At 43.8% G+C, this 25,543-nt stretch overlaps 1 protein-coding gene across 2 annotated transcripts in view; it reads left to right on the forward strand.

Annotated features, from left to right (window-relative positions):
- The first annotated feature begins 2,824 nt into the window (after window positions 1–2,824).
- PRKCA (protein kinase C alpha) overlaps window positions 2,825–25,543 on the forward strand; it is a 140,437-nt gene continuing 117,718 nt past the window's right edge. The window contains exons 1-2 of one of the 2 annotated variants that reach the window (XM_068210018.1): window positions 2,825–3,148; window positions 6,403–6,434. In XM_068210018.1, coding sequence (XP_068066119.1) covers window positions 2,976–3,148; window positions 6,403–6,434 — 205 coding nt within the window. In that variant the 5' untranslated portion in view covers window positions 2,825–2,975. The remainder of the gene's footprint in view (window positions 3,149–6,402; window positions 6,435–25,543) is intronic. The other variant, XM_068210019.1, reaches the window with a different exon arrangement.

Genomic DNA, 25,543 nt, shown 5'->3' on the forward strand with positions numbered 1-25,543 from the left:
CCATGTTTCTTGGTAGAACCCTTAACGAGAGTACAAAATGTTTCTTGGTGCTCCTCATGCTTTGGCATAAATTGATTAAGGCAAGAAAAATCTATTCCCTCTGAAGAGGAAGAAGAGATTTGAAACGTGCAGAATAGGTGGAGATGAAATTAAAAATCTTTATATTTTATTGGATTTCAGATCAAATTTGGAAGTAGTTGCTCACAAAATAAAATCCATGAAGCAAGGGCATATGGCAACAGTTTCCAGGGCATCTGGTGTGATTCTCTAAGTTTAGAGAAAAGCCGGGCCATCCCTTTCATTGGTTATTTGGTGAAATGCCATGGACATTCCAGTTCTGCCAAGTTGCACCCAGAAACTGAGGCTTTTAAATTAAGATAGTATGTAACAAGTTTTTTCTGTTCTGTGCTGAGTATCCATGCGCACTTTTCCCATCAGCAAGTAAGACTTAATTTGAGTTAATTAGCTGGCTTTCATTCTGGTGAAATAAAACATCTTACACATGCTTACACAGACAGGAGAATGTGTAGATATGCTGGGGTAGAACTTTTAACATGCATTTATTTCCCATATGTGTAAATTTGTAACCACGGGAATAACATTTATTAAAAACAATATGATTAATACTTGGTTTCTTTATGTATATAACGTGGTTTTACATTGGCATAGTCATGATTTTTCTGTGTATTAATATGAGAGGATGCCATGGGCAGGTGTTTCTGTATCCAGGGAGTTGGGAATATTTTGTATGCAATGTGAGTAAATGAAGATGAACAGGTCTATTACTTTATGGAATACTTGATGACATAAAACCAAGGTAAAAGTCTGTTGTGTATGCGCTGAATGTCCTAATGAGAGAAAGAGACTTGGCGAGTGTTTCCTACACTTTTTGTTGAGGATTTTGTATTGAAGTGAGAAATACTGCGGGATGTTTACATTGATGCATAAAGATCCCTGGCACAGTGGCAGGACATCCTGTGGTGCTGTGAGGTGCACGGCGGTTCAGCTCACATGGCTGTGGCTGCGTTGGAGAGCGGCAGGAAGGGGAAAGGTGTGTGGGGGAGAGCACGGGGCTGCACTTTGTTTGTTGTGGTGCGGGAACAACGATTCTCGGGTGGGTGCAGGAAGCGCGTGTGGCGAAGGCGGCCGGGGGCAGCGCGGGGCGGGCTCCCGGTGCTCTGTGACACGGCGGTGGCCGTGCCTGGTGGCAGCTGTGCCGGGGCGGGCGAAGGCAGGCAGCGGTGGAAGCAGGGATGGAGGTCACGGTGCTGCCGCTGCCTGCAGGGAGGGGAGGTGTGGGTTTCCACGGCTGACACCGGGCAAAATCTGTGTGTGTGTGACCTGCCTGGGGCCGTGTGAGTGTGTGAGAGGGGGAGAGAACGGGCTGCTGCGTCTGCGTGGGCATGGAGGGAGCTGGGGGGTGAGAGGAGCCGGTCTGTGTGTGTGAGAGAGAGAAAGTGAGAGGGGACCTTGTGTGTGTGCGAGGGGATCTGTCTGTGCGTGACACGGGAATCTGCGTGGGAGAGGGTGGGGGGGAGAGAGACAGCGAGAGGGGAGATTCTGTGTGCGTGTTTTAACAACCTGAGCGTGAGCGTGTGAGTGAAGGGAGCCTGTGTGGGTGAATGTGAGACAGAGGGACAGGGGAACCGGCGTGTACCTGAGTGGAAGCGGTGCGTTTTGGGGGGAGCTGGTGTGCGGGGAGAGCCGGTGTGTGTGTGAGAGCCCCGGTGAGTGTGTGAGCCCCCGATGCGTGTGTAAGAGAGAGCACCGGGTGCGTGTGTGTGTGAGAGAGAGACCCCCGGTGTGTGTGAGAGCACCTGGTGTGTGTGTGTGTGTGAGAGCCCCGGTGTGTGTGAGAGCACCTGGTGTGTGTGTGTGTGTGTGAGACCCCCGGTGTGTGTGAGAGCACCTGGTGTGTGTGTGTGTGTGTGTGTGAGAGAGACCCCCGGTGTCTGTGAGAGCCCCGGTGTGTGTGAGAGCACCTGGTGTGTGTGTGTGTGTGTGAGAGACCCCCGGTGTCTGTGAGAGCACCTGGTGTGTGTGTGTGTGTGTGAGAGACCCCCGGTGTCTGTGAGAGCACCTGGTGTGTGTGAGAGCACCTGGTGTGTGTGTGTGTGTGAGAGCCCCGGTGTGTGTGAGAGCACCTGGTGTGTGTGTGTGTGTGAGAGAGAGACCCCCGGTGTCTGTGAGAGCACCTGGTGTGTGTGTGTGTGAGAGAGAGAGACCCCCGGTGTCTGTGAGAGCACCTGGTGTGTGTGTGTGTGAGAGAGAGAGACCCCCGGTGTGTGTGAGAGCACCTGGTGTGTGTGTGTGAGAGAGAGACCCCCGGTGTGTGTGAGACCCCCGGTGTGTGTGAGAGCACCTGGTGTGTGTGTGTGTGTGAGAGAGAGAACCCCGGTGTGTGTGAGAGCACCTGGTGTGTGTGTGTGAGAGAGAGACCCCCGGTGTGTGTGAGAGCACCTGGTGTGTGTGTGTGAGAGAGAGACCCCCGGTGTGTGTGAGAGCACCGGGTGCGTGTGTGTGTGTGAGAGACCCCCGGTGTGTGTGAGAGCACCTGGTGTGTGTGTGTGTGTGAGAGACCCCCGGTGTGTGTGAGAGCCCCGGTGTGTGTGAGAGCACCTGGTGTGTGTGAGAGACCCCCGGTGTGTGTGAGAGAGCCCCGGTGTGTGTGAGAGAGCCCCGGGCGCGCTGCGGGAGCTGACGAGGGCCAGCAGGTGCGGCCGCCCCCCCGTTCTCCCCCGGCGCTCCCCGGCGGGGGCGGCCCCGCGCCCGCCCCGCCCCGGCCGGGGGCTCGCTCGCTCAGCCGCGGGCGGAGCAGCCGGCGAGAGGGCTCGGGATCCTCCTCCGCTCCGACGTCAGGCTGGGAGCGGGAGGCAGCGCCCAGCGCCGCCGTTGCCAGAGGCTCGGCGGCCGCCGGACGGGGCGGACGTCGGGGCGGTGACTCCCGGAGCGGCGGGGGGTGGGGAGGAGGCGCTATGGCCGACGTGTTCCCGGGCTCCGAGCCCGGCGCCGACCCGGAGGCGGCGCGGCGCTTCGCTCGCAAGGGCGCCCTGAGGCAGAAGAACGTGCACGAGGTGAAGGAGCACAAATTCATCGCGCGCTTCTTCAAGCAGCCCACCTTCTGCAGCCACTGCACCGACTTCATCTGGTGAGAGCCCGGAGCGCGCGTCCCCCCCGCGCCCGCCGCCGCCCGGGCCCGCTCCGCCGCGGGGGATTCCCCGCCCCGGGCGGCCCCGGCTCCGGTGAGCCGCCGTGCCTGCCCTGCCTTCCCTTCCCCGCCCAGCCGCCGCGTCCCCGGGCCGCCGGGTCGCGGTGCCGCCGCTCTCGCCGGGGCCGGGCAGGTGACCCCGCTGGGGGTGACCCCCCGTGTCACCTCGCTGCCCCGGCTCTGTCGCATCCCCCTCCCCGCGGGCTGTGCGCGGCTGCCGCTGCCCGGGGGGCCCGGGGCTGGACGCACCCCGCTTTCGGGGCTGGGGGAGCCCCCAAACTTGCCGGCGCTCGGGGGGTGGCAGAGACCAGCAGGGTCCGGAGCCCCGCGCTGGGACCATCGCTTCCCACATGGTGCAGAGCTGTGTTTGTCACCCCTTGTCCCCGGGTTCTGCTCGGCGGGGCTGGGCTGGGGGGCTCAGCCGGGCACAGCCGCGCTGGGACGGAGGGTGCCCGTGTCATACCGAGCCGTTGCTGGCTAGCAAACTTGGCTCCCCCAGCCTTAACTCCTGGTCAGCGCCTGCCCGACCTCGCTGCCCGCCCTCGGCAGCAGGAGGGAGCCGGGCAGGCACCGTGACACCGCTGCTCCGGTCCACGCCGAGGAAAGGGAGGGGTGGTTTTTGTGAGGGAAGGGTTCCTGCGAGAGAGGGCAGGAAAACTCCCTACCAACACCCTCATTACTAAGGTGGTGGGGAAAAAGACACCCATGGGTTCGTGCCGGGGCAGGGCGGCAGCTCCGCGCAGGCCGGGCCGTTCCGCGGCCCGAGCGAGGAGCGGCGGCCCGGGCTCGCAGGAGCCGGGAGAGCCTCGGGGGTCCTGTGCCTGCAGGGACCGTGCAGCACAAACAGCTCGGGATTCCCCTCCTTCACCTCGCTCCGGCCCTGCTCCGCTGCTCAAGTTGGCACTGCGGCTCTGGGTGCCGAAAGCGAGAGCTGTGCTTTATTTTGGCCAAAGTTGGGAAAAGGTCTGCACGCAGCTGGCTCTGTGTCCGTGGCACGCTTCTTGCTCTTTTTATCTGTGTCTGTGTGTCTGGACACGGACCTTTTCCTTCTTCTGTCAGTTTTCCTTCTTCCGTCAGTTCTTTCTGCTTGCATGCTGAAGCAAAGACTGTGCTTGTGCCAGAAATTATTGAAATCTATTCGCAGAGTAAGGAAGAAAAGCTGACATGGTAGACTGCACAAGAAACAAGTCAAATTTCTGAGTTTTTCTTTCTTTTAAATATTTTTGGGGGAAAAAAGAAAAAAGTGAACTTGGGTGTGGTAAAAGTGGGAGACCTTCAGAAACTGCTTCAAAGTTAATCTAAACCAGAATGAGTTGGGAGGTGTGAAAAACCGCTGCAGGGTTATTGCGAGCGGTGTTTGTGCACACCAGCAGCACAATTATATAAAAAAACTAGAGCTCTGTCACGAATGACAGGGTGCATTTGGAATTGAAAGGGTATCCTGTGGCTGACAGGTGGCAAGAGCGACTATGCTCTTGTCTTGTCGTGCTTGCTGAGCCGGGGGAAGCTCTTCACATTCCTTAGAAGAGCATCTGACACCTCGAAAACTTGTTTGGTTTTCTGGTTTGGAGATGGGCTGCTCTCAACCAACCATCGTGCACCACTGAGTGTTTCCAAAATGACTTGTGTCAGTTAGCAATGTTGGAAGGTATAAAGAACCGTAAACACAACCTTTCAATGAAATATACAAATGGATTCTTTTCCTTAGATTACATTTCATCGGGTAATATTTACCAAAATAGTTTAGTGCCTTCTTTTCCTCTTCAGCAACTTTTGCCTCTCTGCTTTGGTTCTGGAGTGCTGATATTTTCTAAACGACTTTTTACTTAAAAATTACATTGTAACTGCTCGGGGAGTGGAATGGGCTGCGGCTCTGCGGGGATTCAGCTCAGACACTGAGCCAGAGCCGTGCTTCTGGAGTAAATAAAACAGGAATATTTGCAAATAAGTCTATTTCAAAGGATTAAAAATGATCTCAAGTCTGTTTCATGTTCTTAGTCCCGCCACCAGCTTTCCTGCGATTGTATTTCCATGCTTCTAGCTTTTGAGCTTTGTGAAGATGACTGGTAAAAGCAACAGAATGCCAATATAGCCATGTGTGCTGCCAAGTAAACCAATAACTTGATTTTTCTCCTGGTTTTCCTAAGTCAGGTTTGCTTATAATAACAAGAAGTAGCAACTTGTGCAGTGAAATGTAGAGAAATGGTCTGTGTCATTTCAGCTTCCTCCTGAAGGAACAGTGCACTGAAGGTTTTGTCTCTTCTATAAATAAATAAATAAAAAGTGGAGAAATTGTTGATACATTTTTTTAAAAAACCATTTCCACAAAGTTGATAATTAAGCCACATGTTGTTAATTGCACACAGCTTCTCCAGCTCATGGCTTTTGTCTATTTGTGTTTGAGTGTGAGCAGCTCCAGCTCTTCAGATGAAAAACAGGCTGCAAAGAAAAAGGCAGAGAAATGTTTATAGGCAGGTTACTCAAAACAGTTATTTTTGTGGGAAGAGAATGTTAGATGCTTAAAGAGAAACAAATAAATCCACAGCAGTGGAGTTTGCCAGAGGTACAAAATGTGTTGGAACTCTGGATGCCACTGTCATTGTATTCATGGCACAAGTGTTACACACCCATTTGTGTTTCGTTATGGAAATGAAGCAAGGAAGCTGGAGAATAATCAGTATGAAAATCAGGGGCCTGGCTTCTCATTTATGTTGAAACAAGCAAAACTTTTCACCTGCTTGCTTTCCATCCAGCAAACGGCTGGACTCTAGCTGAGCCTCACAACAGCAGCTTGTAATCCCAAAATCCAGATGAAACCCCAAGTCTGGTTTGTTTTACGTGCCTTTGCTGGAACTTGGAATATTTTACGTGGCTGTTAAATATACATGTGGCATTAAATGAGTTGAAATATTATGCAGCAATCACAGATGATGATAATTGTAGATCCAAAATAGCTTGTAAAATAATAATAATAAAAAAATTGTTGCCAGAAGCTGAAATTACATAGCTGGTGACAGCTATTGTTCTCTGCTTTGAAATGGGTGGGCTGGTCTGTGTTGTGTATTTGAAAATCTGTTGCTGTCGTAGCAAAACCTGAAGTAATTTAATATGAAGCTATTTTTATGTTTTTAGAGATCATTGAGTAGAAATTAAAACCAAACATACTAAGGTAGTTTTTTTCCTTCTTTATGCAGGGGATTTGGGAAGCAAGGATTCCAGTGCCAAGGTAAGCCACAACTGCTTTGCTGGCACACACAGGTGGTGGCACCTCATTTTGAAGGTACCCAAAACTGGCCAGCAGCAAGAGAGAAACTGTCGTGGAAAAACCAAGCAAACATCACTGCCTATGTGAATTCTAAAAGAAGGCAGTCATTCAATTAAGTAATTATTGATTTTTAATTAATTTACATTGAACTATCAAGTAATTATTCATACTGTAATAATATAAAAGGTTGGATTTTTTTTTTAAATCCCAGCACAGTAAATATTGTATAATGTGCAAGATTCTAACTTTTCATGGAAATAATCTGTGCAGTTTAGCTTTGCAGAGATCATTTTTCTCATCAGAAGCTCTTGTCTGTGTGGGCGTTTTGGAAAATGGATTCACTTTTTAGTCATATGGCTTCTTTTCATAACCCAAAGTCCCTGGTTTTCATTTCCATACAATGCATGTTCAGGAGGACCTTTGGCTTTATCTCTGTATTAGAACAAGACAATTCTGCCTTATGCAATACTGAATTACAAAATAGAAAAATCCACCTGTATAAAATCACTGATTTAATAAACCTGCTAACCTTGAGAAACTGAAAGCTGCTGTGGTAGAAGTATAAATGCTGTATTCTCACACAGCCTGTATTTCTGCCAAATACTTAGCATTATTTAGCATTTAATCATGAAAAAACCACACCCAACTAGTGCAGGTTTTTTCCTTTGTCATATGTTTGCTTAATTAGGATGAGCTTTTTGTTTTCCCTCTCACTTCTCCACCTTCTCCCTGTCACTTCTGCTGCAGCTCCATGTTGTGTACTCATTAGCTGGCCTTTTCCTTCCTTCTTTCATGGCATTTCTGATGGGTATTTGCTCTTGCCTTAGAGCACATTTGACTCTCCTGAACATTGTTTTTACTTAGCAATTAGGGAAATTATGGATTCTGTGGTGTTTTTGTGAAATTTGATGTGAGCTGATGCTTCTTGAAATTAAACCTCTGAGAAAGTGGATGTCAAAGACTGATGCTTTTTAAAGATTGGTGATAAATAAGTTTTCTTTCTTCAAGTTGAGTTTTACAGACACACGCAGCAATACTTGATGGAGGTAAGCAGACATCAATGATTTTTCCGCTGTGCCCCAAAACATTAATATGAAATTCTGTAGATGTCATCCAGTTTTTTGCCCTCATCACATCCAAAGCAGTGCTGTAGATGAGTGTGCAGTGCTTAGGTGGTAATGGAATGGCATTTACCCAGTCTCATTCAGGACAGCTCAGTGGTTCCTAGTTCAGGAATTATTTAGAGGTTCATTACAGATTCCTCTTGATATACAGAAAATAATTGGGGCTGCATTATCCAGCCTAGCTTTTGCAGCTTGCATGGTGCTGACTTTCTCCTGTCTCCCAGCTGGGGGCTCGGGCTGGGCAGGATGCCCTGCCCTGAGCCACAGATCCACCTTGGCCTGGCAGCTCATCTCCATCTCCAGGGGTTTGGATTTCCTTTCCTTTTCATTTTCCTTTCCTCTGCCTGGAATTCCTTCTAGCATCCTAATTCTGCTGAGCCAGGAGCAGTTCTGCTGCTGAGGACTGATCTGTACAGAGCCAGCTGAAGTTCTGCAGTCAGTCTTGTTTCCCCTGCAGGTGCTATTCATGGATACAACCAAGAGTAAAAGCAGTAGAGCAGCTCTGTTTGTTCCTAAGTGCCTCAGAAGTGACTCTTTTTAGTAATCTACATATGGTCAAACTTGACTTTTGTCTGTATCAGAGCGAGAACCTGCACTTTTTCTTTGGCGACTGCTGTATCCAGTGGTTTTGTCTGTTTTCTTGGTCAAAATCTCTGAGAAAATCTCTGATTTTACATGGTTTGTAGCAAGCTGTTGTTTGTGCACTAGTAAGTTTAGGTAATGGGGTTGTTTGACCATCATTCATTACACTTGTGTTCAAAATGAATGAGTTCATACTCTTGGGATAATACTCTTGAAAAAGAAGGCTTCCATGATAAAGTTAAGCCACTGAATCAATGTTTTTTCAGTTTAACTTTCTGAAGCTTCTGCCTAAAATGTCACCAGCTAAAGCTGGAAAGTCAAATTAGTGATCAAAATTACTGAGAAATTAAAACCAAAAGTCTGAAACTAGAAGGGAGGCTGCAGAAAAAAAACCCTAAATTCTATAATGAAATGACTGTCTTTACAGAGCAGAATGACAAATGGAGAATTAAGTGGAATTTTCAGTAGGACATGAAGGAAAGAATACTGCAGTGACAGCTCTTAGCTTGACTGGAGTTCTTGGTCCTTCAGCGTTTCCATTATAAAAAGCCTTTTCTACTCTGTTTTCAAGAGTGTTGTAAAATCTCTCGCTACATACAAACTTGATCTCAGGCAGAATTCAGAGCTGGGGGCTTTGTTATTTCCAGTTGTTTGAAATTCCTCTGGCCTTTGATACAGAGGGGGAGAAGTGGAAGGCCCACAACAGTCACACACCACACTCAAGTGATGTTTCTACTATAAAAAACTGTAATTCTATCAATATTTGCGTTAGAGTTCTTTAATTAAACAAAAGGTCTTAGTTGTTATCCAGTTTTAAGTATTGCAGCAAATGTAGTATGTTTTTATATATGTTTAAAACTTCCATTAAAAAAGTGTCACACAAAATGCATTCCTAGTTTTATTTTTGAGATGCCCTCAAACAAAACATTCCAATATTTTAATAAAGATTTTATTAGAATTTAAACTGTGCTGGAGTGAAATGATATGATTTTGGATCATTAATACCTTTTTTCGTTGGACTTGCTTAGATCCTGTTTCCACTTGTATGTTACCACTTTGATTTTCAGATTTTGATGCCTGTTTCTGCTGTAGTGTTCAGCTTCAGCATTCCATAAAGATATTTAAATGAGCTCTTAAGAATTGAAGAGAATTGTTTCCATTTATTTCCCTAAATAAATTGTATTTGCAATACAATTCTTTTCACCTCCTTATTTATGGGATCCTGATGAATTTGCAAAAGACAGCAAATTAAATTTTGGTGTGGTTTTAATGCCCTGAATGTGGCAGAGGGTCAGGTACAATTGCATTATTACCACACAAATGCTCAGCAAGGGACAGTCCACGTCCTAAGTAGTTTCTCTTTCTTAATGGGTGTATTTTAATGTGGCTGCTGAATATTCCAGCAAACAGAACCTCAGAAAGACTGCTGAGGTTTGCAGCCAGGAACTGGGATGTGTTAGTTCATGGAGAGCAGGTAGAATTCTGTTGCATGATTGAAAAGAAGTTTTTTAGATAAGGAGCTTGGGGATCATGAAGTAGCAGTGGAAAATGTCTGTCTTTTTGGCCATGTGTGGGTTTGAAAATCAGCTTGAAAGACTTCAGCTGGATTAGTGTTCTCATAGGGATAGGATTCAGGAAGAATTTCTTCATAGGAAGGGTGGTCAGGCATTGGAAGGGGCTGCCCAGGGAGATTTGGAGTCTCTGTCCCTGGATGTGTCCAAGGAATAGCTGGTCGTGGACTCAGTTTTCTGGGCTGGTGACAAGGTGGGGGTTGGCCGCAGGTTGGACTCGATGCTCTGGGAGGTCTTTTCCAGCCTCAGTGATTCTGGGATTCTATGCAATTTTTATTCCTGTTCCTAGAAAGCATTTTGCCATTTGATATTTGTGGTTTGTTGTTGATTTATAGAAACATGAAGTATTTTAAATATTGTGCTTGTAAAACAGGAGCTCTCATTCTGCTGTTTTGCTTTTGCTGTTTGCTGTTGATCGTGTCTATGGCAGTGCAAACACGATGAGAGGATTATTCCAGGGAGTTTTGGCTTTGTTTTGTTTTCTTACATTGTCAAGCAGGCCAGCAAGCTGTCTGTAGCACTGAAAGCTTTCCTCTGATGTGCACCTGGAAATACTGCAAGAGCAATGTGAAAAACAGAATAATTTAAACATTTTTCAATCTGCCACAGCATGAAAGTTCCTCTTTTGAGACAGCCAACTTTAAATAAAGCAAGCAATTAAGTTAAATTTTATCTTCATCATTCTTTTGATACACTGTTCCACTCTGAGTGTAACCTACACTTGTTTCTTTCTGTTGGATTTGTAAGAAGCATTTTTGTGGTGAACAGAGATCAACAAATAGGAACGCACTAAGATGTGAAGAGCAAACATTGTAGACCATGGATTTCTGTAGGTTTAGAGGTTGTTTTAAGTTCAGCACTGAAGGCTCAGCACATTTCCTCAGGGCAGAAATATTTTTAGTTACAGTAATATAAATGTGATCAGCTCATGTTCCTGATCAAGGGTCTGTTGTTAATTCTCTCCTGAATGGTCAGGATTTGTAGTTATTACAGCAAGTTTTCCCTCTTTTACATGGTTGCTGCAGGCTTTACTGAAGTGCAATATTCTGCCGTAGTTCAGCTGTGAAATACATTTGGCTTTAGGATAATAATGAGCCAAGGAAGAGTTTCACATTTGTGTCCTAATTTGCATAAATAAAAATTAGAGAAATCAATTAAAGCAGATCATTATGCTTCCCTATCTGTGCAACTATTGCTCTTTCCACTGTTTTTCCTGTCTTCCCTCAATTTATTTTCAGATCAGCTTTCTATGAATGTTGAATTTTACCTTCCATTGTTGCCCTAAGCTGCTTGGAACAGCTTGTGCCATGCTGGGTCTGGGCTGGGCAGACATCTACAGCAATTCCTTCAGTAAAAAGGAAAACGGGGACATTTTATTAGTTTTTAATACTCAAATATTGTAACATTGGCACATCAAAACAGGACTTCATTTCCTCTGCATTGTTTATCTTTTATCTGATGATTCTTGACCTCTCTTCTTCAACAAAAAGAACCCCTTGGTGCCACCTCATTTTTAAATCATGTATTTTCATTAGAAATGTTGCATTAAAGGTCTGTGTAGTGATTTGGTTGAGAAACTAATTTTTAATGTTCTGTGATCTGAAGATTTGAACCAATGAAAACTCTGACCACTTCCAGCCTGGTTGACACACAGAGTTTTTCATCAATGCTGAGTGCTGATATTATTTATAGTAGGAGCAGCAGCATTCTTTTCTGTGTTTGGATCAAGACTTAATACTTGGTTTTCCATCCTGATGACTGTGTTTCCCCTACAGTTTCTTCTTCCTTTTACAATCTTCATTTTCCTTTGTAACCTAAGAAAAATCTATTGCATTGCAACGTTGCTTCTCATAAAAATAATTTGTCTTCCTTACTTGGAAATGTTTTTGCCAAAGGGTGGACAAGACATAAAGCAAGTTCTCTTTTCTATGCCAGAACTGCTTCTCTTGTATCATTATCATTTTTGTGGTGAGATGGGGTATTACAGACCAGGGCTTGAACAATGGGGGTGTTTTCCTTTTTGGTCTTTATATTATTTATTAGTCATGTGCTACAGTTTACATTAACTAATGTTGCTGCAAGCCCGAGACTGAGAAATTCATTCCATGGAAGGCTGTGACTGTGGAGCTTGAAAGTCAGCGTGAAATCTTCTCAAATGGGAACTCAGTAAAAACACACTTCCAGCAGCTGCCTCGTTAATGTACTTTCATGTGCATAACTTGGAGGTATCTGTTAAAAAATGGAACCCCCCAGAGCAAAACCCGAACAGTTACACACGCTCCCCAAAAAATCACAACCCAAACGAAGTAATAAACAGCACGTGGGAACATAAATTGTATCTGCACACAGTTTCCATGATTCCTCTCTCTCCTTTCTCCTTTCCTTTGGCCTTTTGCCCTCAGCCTGATCTGTGGACTGTGCATTTCTGGACCTCTTCTCAAAGGGCAGTAATTTTACTGATCTGCAGATAATTTGACATATACACACACACAGATAAGATGCTTGTTGTGCATTTGTCTTGTCAGCTTCTATTTATTGTTCCTCCCCTCGTTTGGCTGTCCTTACTTTTCCAACATCTGACCCGTTTTATGAGGAAATATGGTGCCATTAATTGCTGATGCCTGTGAAAGTTGAGATTGTTCCTATTTCTGCAGGTGAACTCTGAGAGAGAGATCTTTGAAAAATTGCCCATGTTCTGAGTTCCTCCTGAGAACTCAGCAGTGATGGGTGAAACTCCTGAGTCTTAACGAGTGCAGACCCATCAGTGCTGGTTCAGACCAGGAGAACCCTTTGGAAATGTGTATCCCAGTCATCCCAGCCCTGTCTGTGTTGCTGGGTGGTCCTGGAGCATGGAGCTTGTTTTTGGTTCCTGGATCCCACTGCAGCTCATTGGACAGAAAGCCCTGAACTGGAGAGCTTAGTTCACAGCATTTTCCCCTACAGATGTGCTCCTGTTGGAGCATCGCCTGACAATGCAGATGTGCAGGTTCTGCTTTCAGCCATTGCCTTCTGTGCTGGGACGGGGATTTGTTGTCCTTGAGCTGGGTAGAAGGGGCAGCAGGACATCTGTGTCAGGACAGGGAAGGTGCCTCTGTGTGTGTTGGTGAGGGTTCTTTGTTACTACAATCACATGCTTTCACAAAAGTTCAATATATTGAGTACATCAGGATGAGTCACCACTCCTGGAGGGATTTGAAGATGTGGATGTGGCACCTGGGGCCATGGTTTAGTGGTGGCATTGGCAGTGTTAAGGGTTGGACTCAATGATCACCAGGGTGTGCAGTGATAGAACTGAAGGAGGGCAGGTTTAGGTTAGAAATTGGGAAGAAATTCTTTCCTAAAAGGGTGGGGAGGCCCTGGCACAGGGTGCCCAGAGAAGCTGTGGCTGTCCCTGGACCCCTGGAAGCTCCAAAGGCTGGACAGGGCTTGGAGCAGACTGGGACAGTGGAAGGTGTCCCTGCCCATGGCAGGGGGTGGCACTGGGTGAGCTTTAAGGTCCTCTCCAACCCGAATCCTTCCATGATTGTTTGCAGGTCTTCTCCAGCCTAAACAATTCTGTGATTCTCAGTGCTCAATACACAATTAACTGTGCAATTCACTCAACACTGAACACGGCAGTAAAATAAATAAATATGGCATTGCACTCTGATTCCTAGAAAATTTCCTTGGTGATACTGTGCTCATCAGACCTCAAACATAATTAAACCTTATCTTGCAGCAAACATTTTATTTCTTATATTTCATTTCAAGAGCAAAACCATCTTCACCCTTCCCACATTCTACCATGTGAAGTTTTGTCTTGTTTACTTGCATTGGTCAGATATCCCAGCAGTGTGTTCCAGTTAGGAGACTGACTGTTCCAGTGCCCTGGATGTAATTCCATGAAGCTCTTCAGCTTCTAATTGAACGTGTGGGGTTGGCAGCTCATCCCCAGTGGACAGATAAACCAGTTTGAGGCCTGGGCAAGATAAAGTTTGTCATATTCTTAATTTTTCTCTCTCCCTTGGTTATCCTGCACATCAGCTGCTGTTACACAGCCACATATGGTGTTCATTTTATACAAGATTTTTGTGGATGCCATGAGCAGAATTTAATGAAATGTTGGAAAAAAAGTTGCAAGAAGATGAAGAAAACAGATTTCCCTGTTTGGATGCATTGATAATTATTTTTTTATGTTTGTTTTTGTGGGTTGTTTCTCTTTAGGGTGAGAGGTAAAAATAATAAGTTATTTAATAAATACTTTAGGCTCAGTTCCTCAACTTTTCCATCTGCAGTGGAAAGCATGAAAGTCTAAGAGAGAAGGACTCTCGTGTGTGTAATTAATAACAGGAACTACCCTTGAAGTGTTTTTAAATTCTCGTGGATGCTGAACATTTCAATTCTAACTGTTTCCAGCAGTGCCTGTTGAAGGCTTGCAGAAACTGGGAGTGCTTGGAGCTAGTTATCAACTGTTAATTTTTCAATTGCAGCTATTTATGAATAATGCCTTCCATAAATGTGATTCATAACTGTTACTTTCTAAGTCAGGCAGCCAAATGTGCATATGTAACTTTCTGTGCATTTCAGTGTCATTTACTCTGATGTCTTAATTAGAATGTGATTTACATGAAGTTTTTTTGTTCCATTTTGCAATTATGTAATATAGACTTTAAGGTACTGCAGGCACATGGGTCTTTTTTTGCAGCTTATCTTCTAGTTGACTTAATTTACATTTTGAAATCACATTATTAATAAAAATCTTTTCATCAAATGAGCTTTATTAGAAGTCTGGAATATGTGCTTATAAAGGTAGAGGTCTACTGGAATTACTGTTTTTGTCTGTCCTGTCTAGTTTACGAAATACGAAATGTCCTTTTTTATTTATTTTTTAGTCTGATACAGAAACACACTTTTTGAACTAAAAGTGCAAATTCATCCAGAAAAACCAAAAAATAGCCATTATTGTTCTTTGTTTGCTACTTTTTAGCTTTTAAAATGAAGCTGCAAAAGTCTAATTAATGCTTGTCTTTACACAATGGCCTGTCAAGATTTACAAATAGAGATTTTGCCACTGTGAGAAGTGTCAGGGGATGGACAGTGATCAACACAAATTGCATATTCAGGGCTTTATTTGCCTTGTGTAGCAAGTGTCAAGTTGTCTTCCTTTTGCTAAGAAAATAGCTCATCTTTTAAAAAAGTGATTTTTAACTGGAGTTGCTGCTGTTGCTCCTTATTTGTCTTCAACTTCAATTAAAAGGGTTATATACAGCTCTCAGTATTGTATACACTGCAAGCATTTCCATATAGTTAAATGAAGCTTGTCATTTATTCTGAAGCAGAATTTTATGAAGATTGTGTTGCTGAGAATTCAACATTTTCATCCCTCTAAATGATCCTTACACTGATGGCACAATTGAATATTAGTGTCAATTTATTTTGCCATTTTCAAGTATAAAATCTACAAGAATCAGAAGTTTAGAAGTTGGGTTCTGTGTGCCTGGGTTTTGACACCAGGATGTGCATGAGAGTGTCTACTTAGAACATGTTTTAAAAGGATTAGTGACTGGAAAGAGGTTTAAATACTGATTTTCCTTATTTTACTGCTGAATGAGGGACAAGTACATACCAAGGCATGGACTGTAGATAGAAATTCTCATTTTGAACAGTGCTGAAGGTTATTCCCAATGTAACTCTATTCCCAAAGCACAGATACTTCACTCTTCTTTTTCCTTTGAAATTACCAGCATTTTTAACTTCCCTGGAATGTGTGCTGAATGTGGTGTTTCAGCTCCTTAGTAAACAAGCCATTATTCATGTACAAGGAGGAGTTGGAATAATACTTTATCTTCTTTCAGCTTCTAGTCTGTGTGGGTTTATTATTTTGGTTTTTACTCAGCAGGATTAGCCAGAATCCACCTCGAAGTAATGCTGTTCTCAAGAAATTGGCCTTTAATATTAAAAAAGAAAAAAAAAAGTGAATCTTTATGTTCTGAGAGTGCAGAAATAATCCTTATTTTATGCTAAGTGGTTGTGTACATCAGCATTTTGTTAGGTTGATTTTAAGTTTCTTTGTTTCTTAAGGCGTTGCTGTTGGGAAAAATCCCCCTCATAGTTATTTTTGCTCCTCTATCACCCTATGTGCATTTCCATGTCCTCTCTTGATTCCCTGGGAGAGGTGTTACCTGCTCCTAGAACCTCTTACCTGAAATACTTTTCTATTACTTGCATGCAGGCTTTGCTCCCCAGAGGAATTTTTGTGTGTCTGAAGGTGACACCCTGCGAGGTGCTGACAGGTTCTTGGGCAGCTCCATTTTTCTCCTGTTCCAGAACTGCATAAAATAGATTTCAGGCTAACAATTCCCTGAACTTGTTCCCATTAAAAATGTTACAAAATAATGATAAACATAGAAACAGACTAAGCAGCAGACTTTATTTTAAAGTGTATATACAGTTACTTTCGTGTTCTTACATTGTGACAGGTTAGCTGATTGAATTTGTGATGTGCTGTAAAATTAGATTTTGGACTGTTCCTACCTTGTTCACAAACTTTAAAATAATTAAATTTCAGCTTATTCCAAGTATGTCAGTTTTAGATCTTCCTTTTTTATCGTCAGCTTTTGCAAATTACATCTGCTGGATGTAATTTTATAGAGTGAAACTGCCCTGTTAAAACAAGTGATGTGCATGCAGCAGAAAGCAATAGGTAGATTCCTCTGGGTGGGTGTTTTTCAGTGCTGCTCTGTGTATGTGCCATTGAGACAAAGGCTGCAATGTTACAGAAAGGATGGAGAAAAATATGATTTCATTTATGGTCTGTTTCAAATAGCTTGATGCCTAGATATTGCTCAGAAATCCTTTTGATCTTATTGAGGGATCCTAAGTTGTGAACCTTTAAAACACAGCAAAGGCACAATAAATCTTGTTGTGCAGCTTAGTTGAACTGTATTTTATGGTGTTTTTAATGCAGTCTATGGCCAGGACAAACACACAACTGTGGCAATTGCCCAAAGACCCTAGGGAATTTTGTGTTTTGTTAGATATGAAAACTTCCTGAAGTACCATTCTTAGCCCAGTATATCAGTGAGGAAAAGTGGTATTTTTTTAATGGTAGTTTATTTCTTTGTGTTCACAGGATCACAGGACGGTTTTGGCTGGAAGGGACCTTAAAGCCCATCCAGTGCCACCCCCTGCCATGGGCAGGGACACTTCTGCTGTCCCAGGCTGCTCCGAGCCCTGTCCAGACTGGCCTTGGACACTTCCAGGAATCCAGGGCAGCTACAGCTACTCTGGGCACCCTGTGCCAGGGCCTCACCCCCTCACAGGGAGGAATTTCTTCCCAAAATCCCATCCAAACCTATTCTTTGTCAGTTTGAAGCCATTCCCCCTTGTCCTGTTCCTCCATCCCTTGTAAAGAGTCTCTCTCCCTCTTTCCTGGAGCTCCTTCAGGCACTAAAGGCCACGATGAGGTCAGCCCAAAGCTTCTTTTCTCCAGGCTGATCAATCCCAAGTGTCCCAACCTTTCCTCCCAGCAGAGCTGCTCCTTCCTTGTGCTCATCCTGGTGCCTCCTCTGGACTCTCTCCCTCTGCTGGGGCCTCCAGCTGTTTGCTTGTCTGAGTGTGACCCGTGTGTTGGTGCCACCAGTACAGATCCTGCAGTGTCTGCAACTGCTATCCCTGTGCAGCAGTATCATGATTTACTTCTGAAAAGGAGCACTAAAAAGCTGAAGAGGGTTTTGAAGTGCAAGTGGTGGAGATGTTTTATACATTTTCCTAGGAATCTGTATTGTTTCCTAATGGATCTGCAGTCGTTATGCCAGCTGCACAGCAGGCTGTTGCATTAGAGGGTTTTATGTTCTGGTGCTCCCTGTGTGATCTTTCCAGTTGTTGTTTTACTGAGCAGTTCTTTTAAGTGTTTTGTTCTGCCTCAGGTACCCAGGTGTGCCTGATGGAGCTGTAAAACTGATGCCTGCCCTTGTTTTCCTAAAAGGCAGCAAAACTCATCTCTAAGATTTCTGCAAAACCCAAGTCTTGTCAGCATCTCTTGACGCTGTGTAATGAGGAACAGCTTAGTTGTCAAGTTTATATAAAGTGCTGATGATCTAATTGAGCTTGAGCTTCTTTGAACCCTTTGCAAAAACAGAATTTTCTTGTATATTATTAAACCTGGTACAAGGCCAGGCGTCACTTTCATTTCAGAATATAAATGAATTATGTTGCAAACATTTAAGGCTCGTGTTTTATTCAGTGCTGCACCGTCGTTTTGTGGCAGCAGAGGTTTTGCTTGGTTTCTGTGGGCTTGGATACTTGACAACAAATGTGCTGAAGGCAAGGTCTGTCAGTGTCAGGGGTTCTCCTGCAATTCCAGCAAGCAGCAAATCCCTGGAGGCCTGGGACTGCTCAAGTACCTCGGACAGACATAATGGAGCACAAATGCCTCACCCTGACATCTTGCTCATATGCCTTGTCCAGGTTTCTTTTTTCATAAATGGACTAGAAAAAGTCATAAACCACTGTAAAATATTTGCTAAGAGAGGTATTTCTATTTTGGGAAGAGGGAGGACAAACGTTTGTCACCGCTGCATCCCTTCCCTGCTTTCTGCAGAGGCTCTTTGACCTCAGATTCCTTTATTTCCTGCCTGCACCCAGAGCTTCCCTGGCTCTGTGCTGGTGCTGTGCATATTTATAGTCACAGACTGCAACTGCAGCTCTTGTTTTTAAACAACCCAGGCACCATAATGGACATATAAAGTCTCAAGGGTTTTTATTGCTCCTGTCATCTCAAGTGCTTTTGAATCCTGATTACAGAGCAATAAAATGTGGTTGGTTGGGTTAATGTGACTGACAGGGATGGGGACTCTGTGTGAGAAGGTGTTGAGTGAAGAAATTCATTGATGCAAGGCTGTGAATTTATGGACATTCCTTAACTTGAGAGTATTGATTATATACGTAAAAGTGTAGCCTAAGATTGATGGAGGGAATAAAAGACCTCATATATCATTAATGCATTTGGGAGGTCTAATTGGGGTTGTGCAGGTTTTTATAATGAGCTTTCTGAAAGAAGCATTGATAAATAAGTTCAGTAATTTTTAATGAAGTCCTCGGGACTTTCTATGAAGCTTATTTTGTAATTTAAATCAATACATTAGACAGAGTGATAATTGAAGAACTTACTGTAGAATGAAATTCTTAATAATTCTTGCTTTCTTGGCTTTTATTCTACTTATGCAAATATTGACCTTTGAATTCTTACTGTTTCCTGTGGTTCATTGAGCCTCACTTTGAAGGGGTGAGGGGATGAGTGTGTGTCATCGCTAAGCTTTGGTTGTAATAATTAAAAGGGCAGTGTCAGACATTGGATCATTTGACATTTAACATGGCCAAGTGAAAAGGAAATCGGTGATAAAAATCGGTGAGGTTAATCTTAGAAGCGTCAGATTTGCAGAGCAGAGAATGCAAACGGGGCTGGCCAGCGGGTGCCTAAGTGGTGCCTTTCCAGAACTTCCAAAACACAGTTTGTCCCAGTTCTGCACTCTTTGTGGGAGTAAAGGATTGCATTCATGCTGAGCTAATAAATGTTCTTCAAATTTTTAAAGCCTGGATCTTGCAATCTGCTTTGTAGAAGGGATCAGTATCATGGTCAGTGGATGTTTATCTATTACATTCTTCTGTATGGAACAACTGTTGGGATCTGACCTTAATCTGTAGTTAATAGTGTGGGCTTTAATGCTTATTTTTATTTGCAGTTCAGAGATCTTCTGAATAACTGAAGCCTCCTATTATGCAGAGTTCTGCATTAATATTTAGTAAAGCAAGCTGCCCTTGATACAGGAGGTTTAGTAACCTAGAGAGACATGAGATGTGCTGATAGGTGCACATATTATCCTCTCACTTTCCACATGTAGTTTTTGAAGTGGAAATTATTTGCTGGGGCTCAGTATTGAAATTTCAATTTGATAGCATGATAAGCTCTCCTGAAGTTTTATATAAAAATATTCTGTCACATAAATAGTTGATTTAATTTAAATTATGCTAGTTATGGTTGCGTGTAAGGACAGAGCTGTGAACACCACCTGAAGCATCCACTGGATTCTTGTGAGGAGAAAGTGGCCAATTAAATGGATCATGCAAAAATATTTCTCATTGCAGACATCTCTTGTAACAATAATTAAGAGGCACAAGTGACAAGATGCAGTCATTGGTTCCTAGGAAGCTCAGAGAATGGCTTCATGCCCTGTGCTTGTGTCAAACATAAATACACCCTGTGAAATAATTCATGTGATTTACCATGGCACACATTGCTGACCCTGTAAGGAAAAGCCCACAGCACCATTTCTCAGCAAACAGAGTTATGCCAGGCTTAGTGATAAGGAGATGATTTATTTTCATCCCCTCCCATCTCGTTTTAGGATATGGTTATCGATGGAGCAGAAAATTATATACTTAAAACTTATTCTCCTCAGGTATGCCCTTCTCACTTACTGTGGGACTTTTCCTGCTGTGCTGTCGTGTGCACAGAAGCTCAGGTGATGGCTCTGCTGTGTGTTGTGGTAGGAGAAATTCACTCCTTGAGCCAAATTCTGTCTGTAGTTCCCAGTGAGTTTTAGGGTGAATGAATCCTTCCATGGAGGTTGTTTTGTTGTGTGCAGTTAATTGAATTAAGAGAGTCTCGGAAATCAAAGAGCTGATGGGAACAAAGATGATCTTACTTGAGAAAATGAAGAGGTATTTTCTGTTGTGTTAGCTGTAAAATTGGAAAGAAAATGTTTAAGTTGCTTTTCAGGTTGTGGTTTTCTTTTTTTTTTTTTTTTTTCCCTTCCCATATTAGGTCATATTTTGAAAAAATAGAAGCCTTAATTCAAGCTCTTGTTGCATGGGCAAATTATTTATCCCCAGGTTGAGGCTTAAAACCAGAGTAATTTCTTCTTCTGTGGTGTCCCTGTGCAGTTAGGCATTCATTCTGCCCTGATGGCACGATGCAGGGTAACAGATGCAATCTTTGGAGCAACCAGCCCCAGCTTTTGTGTTAGCCAGTCATCAGGAAATATCACTGAATTACCCGAGTACAAAACGCATCTGTTGGAAATAAGTTTCAGTTTTTCGTGAAATAGGATGGGAAAAAACATGTCTGGGCTGGGGAGTGGCTCTGGCAGCAGCTGTGCTGCACGAGGGGTGTGGGCCGTGTGAATGAGCCCTCTTAGAAACCCCAGCAGCCCCCTTGAGTTGGGTCCATTGGCTTCTCTCCAGCTCTTCTGGCTCTCTGGCTGTTGGGCGAGTGAACTGTGGGGTTTCTCTCAGCTGAGATCTGCCCCTGTGCAGGCTGGTGGGCAGCAGCCTGGGTTTGTGTGACTTCACAACATCTAAAACTTGCAGGTTTTGTTGCTTATAATTCCTGATTTAGCCTCGACTTGTCTGTGTTTGTTTCCTCCTTGTTTTTGCAGGAATGCCATCTTAATTTCTGCATTCCAAAGGAAAGCATGAAGCTACAAATCCACTCTTTAACATTTGCCTAGCCCCCAGGTTTGATATTTTATTAATTTGCTTTAATGGCAGAACCCGTGTTGCCATGAGAATGCTTTTGAAGGCTGCTCTCAGGAGCTGATGTCCTGCTGAGTTTTCCAGCAGCCTGTCCTAATTCTGGCATGTCCCTGACACAGAGCTGCCAGCCTGATCCCTCCTCCCACCTCACCCTCTCTGCAAAGCCTCCCTTACCTGTTCTTCACATCACCAGGGCTTGGCAAAGCCTTGGAGTGGCACGTGAAGCAAGGTAGTAAGTCCTGGATTAGTTGTTAACACAGGATAAAACATCACTTATTTCAGCACTCTTAGCCATGAAGCCTTCAAAGATTTCAGACTGAAAATAGGAAAAAAAAAAATCTTTCTGCTCTTGCACATTTTGGATTTTGGTTTTAGGAGAAGTAGAATACTGGTTGTTATTTAACATGTAGTACCTGCATAATGGTTCTAAAATTAATCAGTTTTAAAGTGGTTTTAAATGTGAATTGCTTTCAGGTTGAGTTGGGATATGAAAACCTCTCTCTGTAGATATTTTTTGTTAAGTTGTGAGATCAGTTTCCACAAAAATTCAATTGAACAATGTAGAATGTCAAAACTTGCTCAGCTTCAAAACAGATGTGTCCAAAATGGTTTCTCTGTTTATGGGAGACTTCAGGCTTTCTCTAGAATAATGCACTAAACCAAGGTGTTACTCAAAATTCTGTTTCCAGGTTAGTTTTATGAAAAGAGCCAGTTGTGAAGATGGTGGGTGATTTTAGGGTTAAAAAAAATTGCATGCTGTCTCTTGAGTAGATACCAAGATCTCTGATAGCACAACTTTTTATTTATAGATTGCTGATGTGTTTACAAGACAGAAGTTTATCAGCAATCCAGATGTTCTAGTTTTGCTAATTAACCTGTCTGCACACCCTTGGGCTGTCTCTTCACACTTAGACCTGCAGATCGTAACATGCTTATGGTATTCAAACCAAAAATGTATCTGGCATTCTTAAATGTTCTTTCTAGACAACACTCTGCATTTCTGTCATTGATTTAAGGGTCTCCAAAACACTAAAAATGGAATTGCTTGGAGTTTTATTTGTGTGTTAGACTGATAGTGCCTCCACCTGTAAAATGAGGATATTTAGCAGTGTTTGGGTTGCACAGACTGTGTCAGGATCAAGGAGATGAACGTGAGATAAACGTGAGACAGGACTTGTTTTGTTTTTCACTGCTGTGGTACAAAGTCTTGTGCAAAGATGTATTTATGCTTCACGAGCTCCTGGTCCTGAGGAGTGTGAATATTAAAGGGATGAGTCAGAATAAGAACAGAACCCTGCAATTCTGACCTCTGATGCAGTGAGCTGGCTGTACAGTGTTGCTTGAGTACAGTTTATCCCCTGTTTGCCCTTGCTCTTGATTCTGCAAAGTAAGGGGTGAGTTTTTGGCTGGTGGGAATTTGTAGTTTTTCAAGCAGGATACTGTAGAAATCACTACCTAGAAGCAATTTTGTCTTTCACCAAGGAATTATTTTTATGGCTTATTACATCTGAAGAATGAATTATGTTTTCTTACTCTTCCATTTGGTTTTCTGATGGGGGAGTGTATTCTTAATCTAAACCTCTTTTGCCTTCTTGAGCACACTCTGTGACTCAAGGGTTGTTCAAATGACAGTAAATGTGTCCTGGGTACCTTTCTCAATGGCTGCTTGCTCCCAAGTAATCTGTTCCCAGCATCATGCATGTGGCTGGCACCAATCCAGTCATGAGTTTCTGTAAACTGCAATAACCCTGCCCGTGCCAGACCCAAGCTTGTCTCTGCTCCAGTGTTGTCATTTCATCACTCGTTTGGCAGGTGTCAATTTAAATCCTGATTGCAGAGTTAAAATATTTTATGTATTTAGGTTGGGAAGTCAACGAGCTGCTTCCTCTCTTTTAGTTCATTGCAAGATTTAACTTGAGAAATCCATATGAGCCTGAGATTTTTTGGCTACTATTATGGGTACTGATGGTATCTACCCTGGCTTTGTCAAATCCCTCTTTTGCAGCTGACAGGTTGTGTGTAAGGGCTGAAGTAGTGAGCACATGTTGAGGTTGGAGTGAGATTTGTACTATATTCCTGCAATTCTGAATCCCCCTCCTAAACCATGGCACTGTTTTTTGGGTCATGGTTAACACAGTAAAATTTTATCCAGTCATGCTCACAGAATCTTGTTATCACCACTGAATTCTGCTTCTGGAGAAGAAATGCTTTAAAAGCTTGTTTCAGATGGTGTTCCATCTTCACAGATAATAGGATTAAAATGTGTGATGAGGTGTCTCCAGAGCAAACCCAGGATGGTGTTGGGATCCTGTCACAACCTTTGTGCAAGTGACAAATGATGTAGGGAATCAATGTCTTGGCGAGTTTGATTCTGGGGGAAACTTGGTACAGCTGTGTCTTAAAAAGCCTGGGAAAACTATTTATAGGAACTAATTTCTGCAGATACCAACAAATCCAGCATGCTATCACCATCCTTGGGATGTTTCCTTATTTGAAGCTGATGGAATGAAATGGAGATTTATTAAAAATACAGCATCCAGCAGAGCTCTAAGCCCTGAGTTCGAGACGTATTTTGGCTTCCTGACGTCGCTTCTTTCATCCAGGAACACCCTTTGGCCTCGATTGGAGGCAGATTTTTTTCTGGTTTAGCAGCTCTCAAGCTGAAGGGAGAGCACATAATTTCCCCTGGAGATGAGGCTGGTGCCAGGCTGCTTCCGAGCAGGGCAGGGAGTTCACCCCGTGGTGCCCAGGCAGTGAAACTTGTGTGGCTCCTTCTCCTCCCTGCCAGCCTGCAAAGGAATTTGTACCTGGCAAGAGGGAACTTGCCCTGAGCTTGCGCCATCACCGAAGGGATTCCTGCGAGCACAGGAGGGAGGAGCAGGGAACAGGGAAGGGGCAGCAGGAGGAGCCTTGGAGAAGGGAGAGTGCCAGGAGCTGGGAGCTGGGGACCTGCCTGGCATCCTCGCAGGTGGCAGGAGTGGCTCTGGAGCATGCCAGCAGCTGGGTTTGCACCTCCATGGCTTCTTGTTGTTGGAACACTTGGAGAAGGAGTGGATTCCAGTAAACTGAACCTTCCACACGATGCTGCCTTGCATCTATTTGAAAAACTTCAGTTTTGTGTTTCACCACTGTTTTTTCGCTATTGGGATTTTATCTGACATGAAGCATTTCCTCTAGGCCTTGCTGAGTCTGTAAGAAGGTTGTTTTGTGGGTTTTTTTTCAGTTATTCATTTTTTTATTAGCAAGAAGTGAAATGTGGTTCACACTATTTAATTTCATTAAAGCCTTGCATGCTAGAATTTCCATCAAAAATGAAATTAGTAACAGGATCTTTGGCTTCTAGTATTCTGCCTTGCCGCTGTCAGTTGCTTTCACATAAACAAAAAATACTTCAGAAGTTAATTCTGAAACAATTTTTTAATATGAAGTGCATTGATTTAATTTTACACTTAGAAATCACTTTATAATGGAGCTCCATGTGACCTCCATATTTTTCCTTAATTTACTGTCAGATTAATTTTCTTTCATTACACTCAAATCACACTATGAACTGCAGCACTGGTCTGAGCTAAAAATAACCCCTTCCTTGCATTACAATGGCATTACAGCCTTTCATTTACAGATCCATTCTAAGGAAGGATAACTTCTGTGATGTGTAAGGAAAGCTCTGACACTCTCTGTGTACATATTGGAATATGGTTGAATGTGTTACACGGGACTTGCTCTGCCAGGGGACAGAACACTTCACTTTTAAGCACTCTTTGTGGTGGTTTGCCCCCAGCCCTCAGGTACTTTCCTTTTATTTCTTGAGAACTGGATAAAAATCTGAAAAATGAGTGTTCCACTTCTAGCCTATTTGGTTTCTCATATGCACTTGAAATGTTTCGGGGCTGACTTTGGGGCTGTGCTGCTTTTAGGTTGTCAGGAGAATTCCTCATCCCCCATGGTTTGAGTGGTAAGACTTGGGATGCCTCGCACAGGAAGATGTGGAGCACAGCACTCCAGCTGCCCCGGAGGTTAATTATTGCTCTTCAGAAATAATTAACTCAGGGCTGTTGGTGCTGCCAGCTCCATCCTGGCACCAGAGGAGCTGTCCCAGGGTTCTCTGTCCCAGCACTGTCTGTGTCATCCTCTGCTTCCTCCTCCTCACAGATTCCACTGGGTTATTTGCAGGGTTTCATTTCCACTCGTGAACTTGCAATAGGAATTTAAAGGATGATTTCAAACACCTTGTTTCCTTCCTCTTAACGCTCTCAGGGGTGTTGGTTGTTGGAAATCA

The sequence above is a fragment of the Anomalospiza imberbis genome, chromosome 19, assembly GCF_031753505.1.
Source record: "Anomalospiza imberbis isolate Cuckoo-Finch-1a 21T00152 chromosome 19, ASM3175350v1, whole genome shotgun sequence".
NCBI lineage: Eukaryota > Metazoa > Chordata > Aves > Passeriformes > Viduidae > Anomalospiza > Anomalospiza imberbis.